This window comes from Typopeltis vanoorti, chromosome 3 (assembly GCF_054136105.1).
Source record: "Typopeltis vanoorti isolate ZY-2024b chromosome 3, IOZ_Tvanoo_1.0, whole genome shotgun sequence".
Classification (NCBI taxonomy): Eukaryota; Metazoa; Arthropoda; class Arachnida; order Uropygi; family Thelyphonidae; genus Typopeltis; species Typopeltis vanoorti.
The window spans coordinates 58,363,892-58,377,662 of record NC_143551.1 but is presented as its reverse complement, the minus strand read 5'-3'; the positions used below and the strand labels follow the sequence as shown (position 1 = coordinate 58,377,662).

General features: G+C 36.2%; 1 protein-coding gene across 1 annotated transcript; it reads right to left on the bottom strand.

The window, feature by feature from the left end:
* Positions 1–4,315: 4,315 nt before the first annotated feature.
* Positions 4,316–9,083, bottom strand: Cpsf160 (cleavage and polyadenylation specificity factor subunit 1). The gene has a single exon (XM_090415630.1). The coding sequence runs from the start codon at positions 8,930–8,932 to the stop codon at positions 4,541–4,543; it is 4,392 nt and encodes a 1,463-aa protein (XP_090271756.1). The 5' UTR covers positions 8,933–9,083; the 3' UTR covers positions 4,316–4,540.
* Between the last annotated feature and the right edge of the window lie 4,688 nt (positions 9,084–13,771).

Here is a 13,771-nt window from a genome sequence, read left to right as displayed (position 1 = left end):
AAAAAAAGACTAAACTCTTCACATCCTATCCCATCAACTACCTAGACTAGCCTTGACTTGAACAATGCATAAACCTAATTTATCAGTATATTATTTACAGCTTTCATCACATACAAACCACATGTGCATATAGCAGCACTCAATGTTCAAAATGACTCTCCTTTGCCTTCATGCATGCCCAAAGTCTCTGAGCCAAAACCTTGATGGTGGTATGCACCACACACAACGGAAAAGCTGCCACTGCTCGCTCTAAATCCACCTTCAGGCTGGCATGTCATTTCTTGCAGGTTACTCTCTCTCTCAAGCTCCGAATAAAATTGGAAGTCCAATGGATTCGGGTCGGGACTTCAAGACATCCAATCAGATGGTCATATATGGTCAGGCACATTCGCCTCCAACCACTGTTGTGTGGTCCCCATCTTGTGTGCAGGGGCTGAGTCCTGTTGAAAGGTCCACTGCTTAGTGTGAAATAAGGTGTTGTTCAGGGGCCATACCACAGGTTCTAGCATGGTGTCTTGATACACTTTAGCAGAACTTTTGACTCATTTCTCACAGAAATGCAACTTGGATACCCCCACCAAACCATCACTGACATGGGATGACAGCCTTCCTGAATCCTGGGTGCTATGGCACATGCTGTGCGAGCATCCAGGGCATATACCCAATCGTTTTGGCAGTTAAACGACTTTTCAATGATGAAAATCTTCTAATCTGTGATGAGGATATCTGTCTGTTGTTTGCTTACTGCCAGAAAAGTGCCTTTGATTTTATCATCTCTGCCGCAGAAGTCGTGGAGTTAGGAAGTGTCCAATAGAACGATGATAGGCTCTCATCCCCAGGTCATCAGTTTGTACATGTGACATCATTCTCTGTGAAAAGTTCATCTCTCTCTCTCTCTCTCAACATCACTTTCTGCATTCTCACAGGATTAAGGCAGGGATGTGCCTTCACAGCCCTCACAAGCTCATGACCCAATTGAGCACAGTCGACCTATTCTTTGGCAGTATGATACATGTTCTGTATCATTATAACAACAGTCTGATACAGAAACATCGTACTGATACCAAGTGTTTTTAGTGGGTTGAAAATAATAGGTGGCTGCATTCCAACTTTGTGATGTGTTATTACAGCTACATGGTTATCATAATCTCCCTACAGCATGTTAACCCGTACAGCTAGACAACTCTCTCTCTCTACTGATAAACACACAAATGCTGGCTGCAAACAGCACCACTAACAGAACCAGGCTGGTGCGATTCAATGGGTAGAGAAGTCATTTTTCACATCCAAGTAGGAAATGCAAAAACTTTGCATTTCCTACTTGGATATGGAAAATGCTTGTTTAAAGAAATAAAACAATATAATTTCTTGTCTACTACAATTTACTTTATAACCAACTGAAAAAAAATTTTTATAACTATCTCTACTTCAGATTATTTTAATACTATGGTGATAGATTTTTTGCAATGATTTAGTTCTCAGTACATTTCACAAGTCTAGCGTTCCCTGATAAGACCTCAATAATGATTGAAATCAACCTGGCTAGTGACTCTTTCCATAACACAGCAATATATACACTGAAAGGTAATTGCCTTAGTGCTTTGCATTATGGAATACTAGGAAAATCTAACAGGGTCATCCATCTCCATATACAAGTAGCCTAGTTGTGAAGATTTTCCTGTTCAAATTTGTTTGCTCATACTTGGTCATTTCCACATGGCTACATATGAACTGATTTTCAGTGTAATTTCATCAGACTTCAGTTTTTATGAAATTAGATATGCATATTTCAATATCAATGACAATAAATTTTAAAAAAATTAAAAACAGCCAGAAGTCTAATCTTTAATTATCATAATGATGGCAAACTGTCTTCCTAATGTGGTTGAATAAACAGTGGATTAGTCTATCTATATATATATATATGGATCTATATAGACAGATAGATAGATATAGATCGATAGACAGAGAGACCAAAGTATAACGTGTGGTTCTTCAAATTTTTTTTTTTTTTGGAATTCCCATGAAAAAGTATGTAGGAATACTTTTTCGTGGGAATACTCGATCAAAACCAAATGAAAATATTTGTAAATATTCCTCAGAAAAGTCCTAATTAAAGAAACCATGTTTTTGTATAATGAGACCTGTGGAGTATTCATAATGATAGAATCATACATGGTAAAAGATAAACCCAGTAAATATTAAATTTATTATGCACATATTTCTTCTTATGTATTGTAAGACATTAGTACAAACATCAACAAAAAAGAATTTGAATAAAGAAACAGTAGATCACAAGCATTAAATTGAAAGGGAATCGTCAAAAAGTATTCCTTTCTAGATGTACACATCCAGTGTAAGCAAGATGGATCCATTTCCACTTCCATCTACCGAAAACCAACTTTTAATGGTTGTTATATCCACAATACATCAGTCCCATCCATCCCAAAAATATGGCATCATAAACTCTCTAGTATCAAGAATACACAAGATTTGTTCTCCCAAAGAATTGCTAAAACAAAAACTGGAAACTATCAAAGGATTATAACCATTTAGCAAGGAAACAGACATGCTAAATGGCTATAATCCAAGAATAACTGAAAAAAATAATCAATGACTCTCCTATACAGCGACCCAAACAAGAAGCCCACAGGACTCCTATACTATATATTAAAACAATCTCTGAACAGGTGGCAAAAATATAAACTCATCACTACCTATAAACCCATCAACCAAATTCATAACCTGCTACCTTCTTCAAAAGTCAAACTCTCAACCCTGATGCTACTTGGCACATACCAAGTACCATGTTTGTGCAACTTGTCTAACTATGGACTAACAGGAATAATAATATATTCCTGTTTGTTCCATAATAAGGAATTTATTCAAATCCTTATTATGGTTTGCTGTTTGTACTGATGTCTTACATTAAGTGAGACAAAATATTTTCATAATTTAATTTTTACTGTGGTACACATGTGATTCTATAGTTAAAGAAACAATGGTTTTCTGAAAGGAAATTCACTAGAGCAAACTTTCTGATATAATGAATATACCATTGTGAACAGGAGGGGAAAAAAGTCTTGTTTAACACATTCAAACCAAGCTGCTCTGTATCGTGCCTTACACTACACTGGTACAGCATGAAACGCATCCTGGCATAAATGTGTTAAAGAAATCTTTGAAAGTCCATCCTCAATATTATGAGAAATGATTTAATCCAAAAGATATGTAATATGATAGAACAGACCACAAACATCCATTATTATTTAATGTATATCCAAGTTGGAAAGAGTGTTCACCTTTGAAACTAAGTTTTCAAAAATAGTGATAAGGAAGTTACAAGAATGCATAGCATGAGAATTGCTCAATAATAATTCAATGCTTAAAAGGTATAAACTCTTCCCAGTAATTTTATATATGCTTTTTATTAGTATTTTTGATTAAAACTATGAATCCAGTAAAACTCTTAAGCACAAGTAAAAGGCAACTCTCACCCTGAATGTTATATTTGCATAGGAAACACGAAATGTTTGCCTCTGGACTATAAAACAATAATGGGTATTTATTATCTTTTCTCTTAATGGTTTTCTGATGTTAAAAATTCTAATAGAAGATAAATACATGATTTCCTGAAGTCTGCCTTTTCTCATAGCTCATTTTCAAAACTTTGAAAGATAAACATTGCTTTGCCAATTGACTGTAACAATAAATAGATATTTATTATCCTTTCTTACAATACTTCTTTTTGATGCCAATAATGAACCATTTAAGCTTTACCTCATATTTATATTGGCTACCTTGCAAGGTCTGATATCCACTGTTCACCATGTCCCTCTTTTTCTTTTTAATATTTTTCTTCCCAGTTCTCAATAATAAGATACCAAAATTTTTCAAGTACATACTCAAATTATTATTTTTATTTTTTGGATACCTTCAACAAGACAAAAAAAAAAAAAAAAAAAAAAAAAAAAAAAAAAAAAAAAAAATTATTTGCACATATTTTACTCCTAAAGTAAAATTAAATTGAAAACCAGTGTATATCTGAATATAGATGTGCTCTCATACATATAAATTACGCATGCATAAAATGTATGCGTAATTTATACTTTACGTTCTATTAGATTGTAAATGTCATTTTTGCCAAGAAATGCTTGAAATTTTAAGAGTAGATAACCTTTCTAACAGAATTATTGGCAATGAATAATAATCTAGTTTTGAGGGAAAGCACAATCTGCATGCTTGATTAAAACCATTAATAAAGTAGGATTTGGATAGTTCTCAATTTGAATAAGTACTAGCTCATTTTCTAATGTTATACATTAGAAGAATACTTTAATCTGCAGAATTAAAGAAAACTATATTTATAAATACCACCAAATGGAAACAAAAACAAAAAACATTATTCTCCAAGAATGTACTATTATAAAGTGAATCATATGTGTTGGTTTAGAAAGTAAACATGGATCAAGAAAACTATTCACGAAAATGTAATGAGGTTGTATTTACATAATGAATAAAAAAAGGTATTCTTTAAACATCAAAAATGAGCAGTGTAGCAGTCAATTTCCAATAAATCCTCAATTATCTGATCAGGTGTTGAACCTATCTTTTTGGCACATTCTATTTTTTCCATCACAGAAAGATTAAGGTATTTCCACAATAGTTCACCATCCAAGATATTCTTATGAGGATTCATTAAAGATTTACGTTGACTTTTATACATCCTGAATGCTTTAGGGTTTAGGCCACCTGTATGTGCAATATGTGTCACTAAAACATTCTGTAACATGAGAAGCCGACGGTACATCTTTTCTGGTATTGGAAGAAGATAACCTAAACTGCCATCGAGAGTAGCAAACATAGTAATATGTCTCTTTTCTGCTATGGTAGCTTGCCTTCTGTCTATATTAATCATATCACCAAGTCTGCAACGGATCCGAAAAAATGAACTTATGTGATAACCGATATGAATATCAGCTTTACGAAGTAGCCTTTGCCCTCCATAACTTTCTCGTGCTTCTGGTTGATACATGTAAACCACAAGATTTTTCTCTGCATCTGACACAAGAAATCCTACTTGATTATTATCTATAAGGAATTCTATGCCATAGACCTCCATTGGTTTGACATCTTTACTGACAAGAGCTAAAGTTCGACTATCCTCTTGATAGCGCAATAAAGATACAGATTTGTGAATATCAGCTATGAGAATTAAGTTTTTAATGGATATAGTAGCATGGATATAGATCTGGGTATCAATAAAAGCAATGCCTATTAAATCATTATCTTTCAGCTGCCAAATGTAAACTTTTTGCCCAATAGCAGTAAGTAGAAATCCTACAACCTGACAAAGGGCAGTTACTGGTCCTTTTTGCTCTTTACTATAGACAACTTTAATTTTATTTTTGGTTAGAGGCTGTCCTGGTTCTGGAACAACCTCTATAATATCAAGAATAATTATCCTTCCTCTACTGGTAACATCCTCTCCATAATTATAATTTGTACCTAATGCAAGGTATCCCTTTAATCCACTACGTGTACCCTCAGAACACAGCATCACATTTTTTGCACATGTTACATGTTCCCACTCCTCCAGTTCTATCTGTGTATTAGGGATTGCTTCCCAGCTGACAGGTGAGAGTAACTGCAAAGAAAACTTTTCTGTAAGTGGATATACATACCTGTCATCACGCTCCAGTATTTCATACTCCTTTTCATCACCATTAAATCGAATTAATCTATTACATGGCTCTAGTGTACTTGTAACAACACAGTAAGTTTTAGTTTCCAAATGATAATTTACAAAATGTGGTGTGTAACGCAGAGGAACTTTCCGTACTGGCCAGGGTGCATCATATGTAACATGAGTAGGAAGTACACAGATCCTCAGTTCTCCTTGCTGATTGAAATAAAGAAATCCTTTGGGACAATTAACATTATGAAATGGTGCAAAACATGTTACTGGACCATCAATTCCCATGGCATGAATTCGGAGTTCACCGTGGCTGGTCATAAAAAGCCACTGTGGATGAGTACCAGATATAAATACTCCACTATACCCAGAAATGTCATTGAAAGTTCTAAACCATCTTTGGAAATTAGTACTATTCTCCATATCTTGTAACTCTCTCTTTTTGCGAGCTTTATGGGCTTTTCTTTCTCTTAAAATTACACCATGAGGCAACTTTCTGAATCGAAGTTTTAAGTGATTTTCTGTCTGTGTCTCATAAAAAGGAAAGACTTCGTAGATAAGCAGATCTTCATCTACTCTAGCTAATAACAATGGACGAAACTGTTGTGGACCCATTCCAACAACAAGTAATTCTTGTACTACAGGCAAGGAATCAAACTGTTTGTCTGATGATCCACTACAAATACCACCACCAATAGGCCCAGAAGTCATCTGAACACTATCAACTAGAAGTTTCTGCCCAGCTGGAAAATTCTTTACCAGATAGCACATTTTATAATCCGGCAGGCTATATATTTCTAAGACACCATTTTCACGAGCTATAAAGAGCCAATATGTAGGTTTGATGTCCTTTGGCTCTGGAACAAATTTAAAAATCTTTTTCACAGTAGGCATTTTAACTTCTATTTGTTCCTTTTGAGGTACTGTGTCACCATACAAAAGAGCATCTTCATCTTCCACTTCTCCTGCTGACAATTTAAAAACATCATTCACAGTTTCTGGATCTGGAACTACTCCAAGATTAGTGGTATTATCTTCTATTTCTTTTCGAGGTGCTGTAGTGAACAATCCACTAATATCCTTATACACACACAATGTTGAAACAGAAGACTTAACTGAGGCAAGTTGTGGACGTGATACAGCTAGCCTGGCACCTGTTCCAAAACTATCAACTCTTAGAGTCAGCTGAATAACCAAGCCTTCAGAACTCATAATCAAAACATATGGATCAGCTACAGATGCCCAAACAATAGGTGAACCAACATCTAAAGGAATATGCTGTAACTGACGAAATCCAGACAGCAATCTGACTCCCATTGGAGACACTTGGATAATGAAACGATTATCGCCTACATTTCCAGCAAAAACAGTAGGTGCCTGTGTACTGAATCCACTATGGTCGAGTTCATTTATTTCTTGCCCTGTTTGAAGAATCATGCTGCTGTCATAGCGACTAAGAATTAGAAATGCATGTGAGTTTGTCCTGAATTCTTCTTTTTGTTTTTGATCCATGTCACTTTCTTTGGTGCCTCCTTCCCCCTCTGCCTCTTTTTTCTCTAAAAGTGAATCTTCAGATTGTTCTTTCTTTTCATTATTTGGACCAATCACTGTCCACATGTCTACACAACCTGGAAGTTCAAATGTTGTTACAACTTGTGGTCTCACTGATCTCTGCAAAATACACAGTGCTCCATTTTTCCCATATCCTGATGTTGTTACAAGTTCCAAATCCATGTCTGGATTATTAGAAAATTCCTCTGATAAAAAAGCTGGTTCTCCCATACATATTTTCCCACAAGGTGCTATATTTATAAGGCTATCACACACTTCAAAAGTGTATGATGTTATCTGCTTTGTTGTTTGTTCTTCACTACCATACACTTCCAACTCCTCTGGATCCTCAATCAGTGTAACATCAGAAGCCATCCAATCACCAACTGAATCTAGTCTTTTCTTCTTTGCAGGTCTCTCCTCTGGTGCAGTTTCTTCTTTCATAGTCTTTTCAACTTTTTCCTCTTCCGTACTTGAATCCTGAACTTTTTCTGTATATCGAAGCAAAAGAGAATTACCAAGACGTGAACCAAGAAACAAATACCCTGGTTCACACATAGTCATACATGTGGTCAATACACTGGCTGCTGCTTTATCAAAATAGAAACTTCTTACACTTCTCATTCCATCATTAAATAGTGTAAGTACATACAATTCGCCTCCTTTTAAGGATATAACAAGTTTATCATGTGAAATGAAAGTGGCTTGAGCACAGTCAAGTGAAATTTTAACACCTTCCTGTTGTTTCAGTGGAAAAGATGTACTAAAATCTGTGAAACCATTAAGTGATACACCATATGGAGGAACACTTTGATTGAGATATAACAAAGAATTTACAGCAAATATTAATATGCCACCAATTGGTTTTGGAATAGCAAGAGCTTGGAAACAATCAAATGGTAATCCACTCATGGACCAAATAACTGGATGAACTTTCTGATGGATGTTTAGGGACAATGCTACAATTGCATATGTTTCCTGCCTTACAGCAACACGTCCAGGGCATGTTTTTAAAGGTTCATACAAAATTAATAAGGTTGGTTCATAATATCCATGGAGGAACTGCATGTCAGCAATGTTGTTAACTTTCTCATCTAATTCACTCATATTAATTTCATAAGATGCCAGAACAGGTGATTTTCCACCAGCTGACATACTAATTTCTTGTTCATCTGCTGTGGTTTCTCTTCGAAATGGGAGAATAACAATATAGCGTCCATATACTAACATTGCGCCGCATCTCCCATCTGGATCAACGCGAACTAAACATAATTCGCTATGATAATTACCACCCCCTTTCATACTGTCTTCTTCAAAGTAATGCAAAGAAAGCGTCCTGATATCGTGAGTTGCTGGATCGTATTCAACAACTGAAAGTTTGGCTTCCTTGAAACTAATTAACAAGGCATCTCTAGACGATCCAAGAAGCCGAACGGATTTCAATGACATAACATTGCCAAATAAAGAATATACCTGTACACATTCTAATTTCAATTTCGGCTGCCGTTGGTTCGCTACCGAAGTGTCATTAGTATGTTCTGGAGTTAGCCGATAAATGCGAAGTTGCGTAGTACCACTTAATATCAAATTTGGTTCATATGGATCGCAAAAATTACAATACAGACAATGCTCCACGGTCGTCGGAGGCTGAATTTCTTTATAAATTGAATACATATTTGAAGTCATTTTGCCGTATGTGTTAAACACAAAAAATAACAAACAATTAGTAAATTAGTACAACCACTCACTGTGGCAAACTAAATTATATTAATATGTACACATGATTTCAAACATTTATCTTTTCGAATTTCACACTAACCGAACACAACTCAACTGAAGAAATAAAATCGTCCCATATTTGCACTTCCTCTAGTGGACACGAGATAGTAAAAACAAAACCGAATGGTAGAAAAGTAGCACAAAACTAGCAAGGGGGGAAAGCATTTTTTTTTTCATTACGGTAGTAAAATAATGGATAAAAAAAACGCTGTCTAACCAAAACGAAAATAAATATAATAACTACTTATTTGTTATTTATTTTACAAAAATAGCACTTTTTAAAACCCTATTGTGTCGAGTAGGTGAAACATCTAATTTGCAATAACTGCTGGTTCAAGCCCGAACAATATTATGCAGCAAAAAGTAGTGGAACACAAAAAATATATCAATGAACAAAATATTACCTTTTTTTAATGAGTTGTAGGCCAGCACTGGGTCTTTATCGCCGAATGTGGTCTATGTGAAAACTTACCTCGTGATCATACGAGTCTGAAAGGAAATTAGAAGAGTTGAATAAAGAAATAACGCCCATGCATGTAGTCCTGCATAAAACAAAGTTCGAAATTTAAAGGGTGCAGAAACAGCAAGAGATTGCTAAAAGTGAGAAGAAAAAAAGCAAGAGGTCCAAAGCCAAAAAGAAAATTGTAAGAATAAAGAAGAGAAAGAGCAGATAATTTTTCACTGCGATTCTATGATGAGGGGAGTTCTTTCCGAAAGCGCTACTAAATCTTCTCTCCCTGGTGTGAAAATTAATAATATTAGTAATACCGTGAGAATACAGAAAGCAAAGGTGAAACAATTTATTGTATTGGCTGGAAGCAATGACCTGAGAGATGGGAACTATTGTATGAGGGAGGATGAGAGTTATTGGAAGAAACGAAAAAGAAGAAGGTGAGAAGGTGAAGTTTGCCAGTTTGCTTACAAGCTGTGACAGAGACCAAATGAGAAGGAGAGCGACGACAGCTAATTATTATTATTATTATTATTATTATTATTATTATTATTATTATTATTATTATTATTATTGTTCTGGGCAGCTCCAAGGAGTCGACAGACTCATCGAGGGAGGCCCTAACATCATGTCAAGAACAACTATTCGATATTCACACAGTAGTTGTCATACCTTGCCTTGAACGCATTCACGGTCGTAGCACCCGCAACAGACTCTGGAAGCTTATTCCACTCATTCACTACTCTCCAAGTAAAAAACCTAGCTCTAAACACCCTTGTCAACCACGATCTTGCCCAGCTTCCATTCATGGCCCCTAGTCCTCCCACCACCAGTCATATTTTCAAAAATATCTTCTGGATCAATCTTATAGAAACCCTTCAGTAATTTGAATGTCTCAATCATATCACCCCTCCTTCGCCTATCGACCAATTTCTGCAACCCACAAATCTTCAACCTATTCTCATAAGGTTCATTCCACAGACCTGCTATCATCTTGGTCACTCTCTCTCTGGATCCTCTCCACTTCCTCCCCATCACGAAGAAACCCTAGTGCCCATAACTGGGCACAAAAGTCCAGATGGGGTCTTATCAAGGCTCGATACAGAGGAACAACAACTTGTTTGTCTCTGCATGTTAAAGTATTTTTCAGAAGCCAAGTGATTTGGTGAGCTGTTTTAGTCACTTTTGCAATGTGCCCCCTAAACTTCAATTCCCTATCCACCAACACTTCCAAATCCCTGGCCTCATCAATCTCCTGGAGTACGGTTCCACCAATGCCATATACTGCTGCTATTCTTTTCACCTCAAAGTGCATAACCGTACACTTTGGCACATTAAATTGACATCCATTTTTCCTAGCCCAGCCCTCCAAACTGTCCAAATCATCCTGTAAAATTTTGACATCCTGTGCACTCACAATTGCTCTACCCAACTGTGCATCATCAGCAAACAAGTGAACACTTCCTCTCAAATCCTTTCCTATATCATTGATGAACAAATTGAAAAGCAATACGTAAATTAATCAATACGTAAGTTGTGCAGAAAGAATGACGTAGAGTTTGTGGACTGAGTTTGATGGACGAAAAGATTTGTAAAATGTTGATGGACTGCATTAAAATGGATTTAGAGTTAGGTATCTAGATAGAGCTTTGTTCGCTGAGAATGTGGAAGTGCAAAGTCAAGAAAATTAAAGCAATTATGGTGGATCAAACTGTTTTCTCTGAAGGCACCAATGGAACGAATGAGTGTGTGAACTAAAAAGAAATGCGAAATCTAGTCTCTCAGGCAACAGTATCGAATGGGATAGTCAATTCAGGATGGTAACGTGGTCGGGAGCTTCAGAGGATGCTACAGTTTCTATATAATAATGCTATAAGCAATATGAGGGGGGAAGTTGTGGATATTAGTCAGTGCAACCTCACCATAAGTTATAGGCAGACGACCTAGTTACGAACGAAAGGATAGAATATAATGGATTAAGTATTATTATGAGGGAGGATAGAGTAAATAGAATAGCCGATGGGATATTGTTGAACAACTACAGCAAACAAGAAGAGGAGTCAGTCGTTCTTTCAAGTCAATCTGGCATAAGATTGAGGCCAATTAAACAAAATATAACATTACTTTCTGCTATAAGATAGAAGGTTCCTGAGATGATGTGGAAGATATGCATCAGCAGATTAGTACAATGAGTGGAAGTCAAGTAATCAATATGGAGAACTTTATATGTGGAGACATACTGTAGATTGCAAAAAGAAGTGATCACATTGCAAGAAGGAAGAGGAATTTAGACACTTAATAGCAGATGTGAAGGAGGGAATTCGTGGTTCGAAAATGTTCGATCTGATTATAGGATAAGAAGACCTTCCATAACGAAGGTAGCTACATTGCCTCCAATTGGGGAAAGAGTTTATGTCACTTTAGACTTTGGAGGTAACAAAATATATATTTAAATACCAGTAAAGAAGAAATTTTATATGTGTAACTACAAGGCAAATGATTATGGTACACTTAGAAGGCAGCTTGAAGCAGTACCATGGCATCAAGAGTCAAATTTGTCATCGTTTCTGACGTACAGAAAGGACAGCAAAGTCAGATTATGAGAAAAAATTAATCAAGCAAACAAAAGGAAATCCCAAAGAGTTTTTTCGTTATGCGGAAGGTAGAAGGACTATGGAAGGATAATTTTAATGAGTGCAGATGGTAGAAAGGTGACAGAGGTAAACGAAATGGTTAAGCTAATCAGTTACCACTTTGCAAGGGTATATTATCCAAATCAAGATATTGTTATGGCAGAGGTAGCAGGGACTGGTGTGAGAACAGAAGCTGGTGAAATGGAGGTACTTTGGATATTGCAGAACATGAATGCAAATACAGGAAGAATACACGAATTGGATGATATATCGGCTCGCGTTTAGAGAATTGCAGGTGGTTTGGCAATGCCCTTGATTAGGCTGTTTAATTTAAGGCTCAGCTCTGACAAAGTCCTAAGATAGGAGGAGGACAAAATAATTCCTTTTAATAAAGGATGATCTAATTGTGCTAGCAAAATATAGACCAATTAGTATCTCAGGAGTGCTGGTAAAAGTACAGAAAAAGCTGATCATAAAGAGAGTTCAGGAACGATTGGATAACAATATGATACTTTATGAGGGGGGACAGCATGGCTTTGTGAAGGAGCAGCCATCCTTAGTAATCTATTAACTTTTTATAAGAGTGAAATCTGAATACCGAGAATGGCTACACCATGCTAGAGCTGGATTTTGCAAAGTCATTTTACAAGATACTACATGGAACCCCTCTTAAGAAAAGTGGAACAAATGGAGATGGAAATGAAAGGGGTGACATGGATAAAAGGGTGGCTGGTAGACAGTATGATACTAATAAGCATTATACGGAAGAGCACAATCCAAGAGAAGGCAGGTGACTAATGGAGTGCTAAATGATATTAGAGGGCTTGCAGGATGACTTAAATAGGCTGACAGTGCGAGCAAAACATAATGGATGCCTACTTAATGTGAAAATGTGTAACGTTATGCCTTTTGAGATACAATTTTTGCATACTGCATTGAGGGGACTGTAATACAGTAAATTGATGAAGTCAGAGATTTGTGGGCAGTAATAAATAAAGATCGGAAGTTTAGAGGATATGTTGTTAAAATAGCCAAGAGAGTTCCCAGCAGTACTTGGTTATTGCACAACGCACTAACGAGCAGAAATAAGCTAGTTATCATTCCACTTTATAAAATCTTGATACGATCATATCTGGATTATTGTGTACTCTGGTTACATGGTGTCATAGGTATGAGGAAGTCCTGGAGAGAATCCAGTGGCGAATGACCAAGATGGTTGAACATAATTTAGTATTTTATGAAGAGATTTAAAAAAATTTCCACAATGATTGGCCATCCGATTTCAGAGATCGGAGGGTGTTTTCGCATTGTTGATTACGGAAGTCTTCAATTGCATTAGTGGAAAAATTACTCGCATTGCTTGTCTAAGAAACTATGGTCCGAAGTAACTCTGTCAGGAAGGAGATCCCCATCTTCTGAGAAGGTGTGTATAGACAAGCAGAGCTTCCTGTATGCAGCAATTGTCTGAAGCATTTAATGAAGACTGTTCCAAACCCATATCTCACTGCACCATGGACAAGGAATTGATAAGTTTCTAATTCAGTAGCCGATATGCTGCCAAATGCTTTTATTAATAGCGGAGATAATTCGTTTTTAATTAATATTTCAAACAGTTTGTTTCATTTTACTAGATCGAAACCTTTTTTTCGTAGTCTATTAATT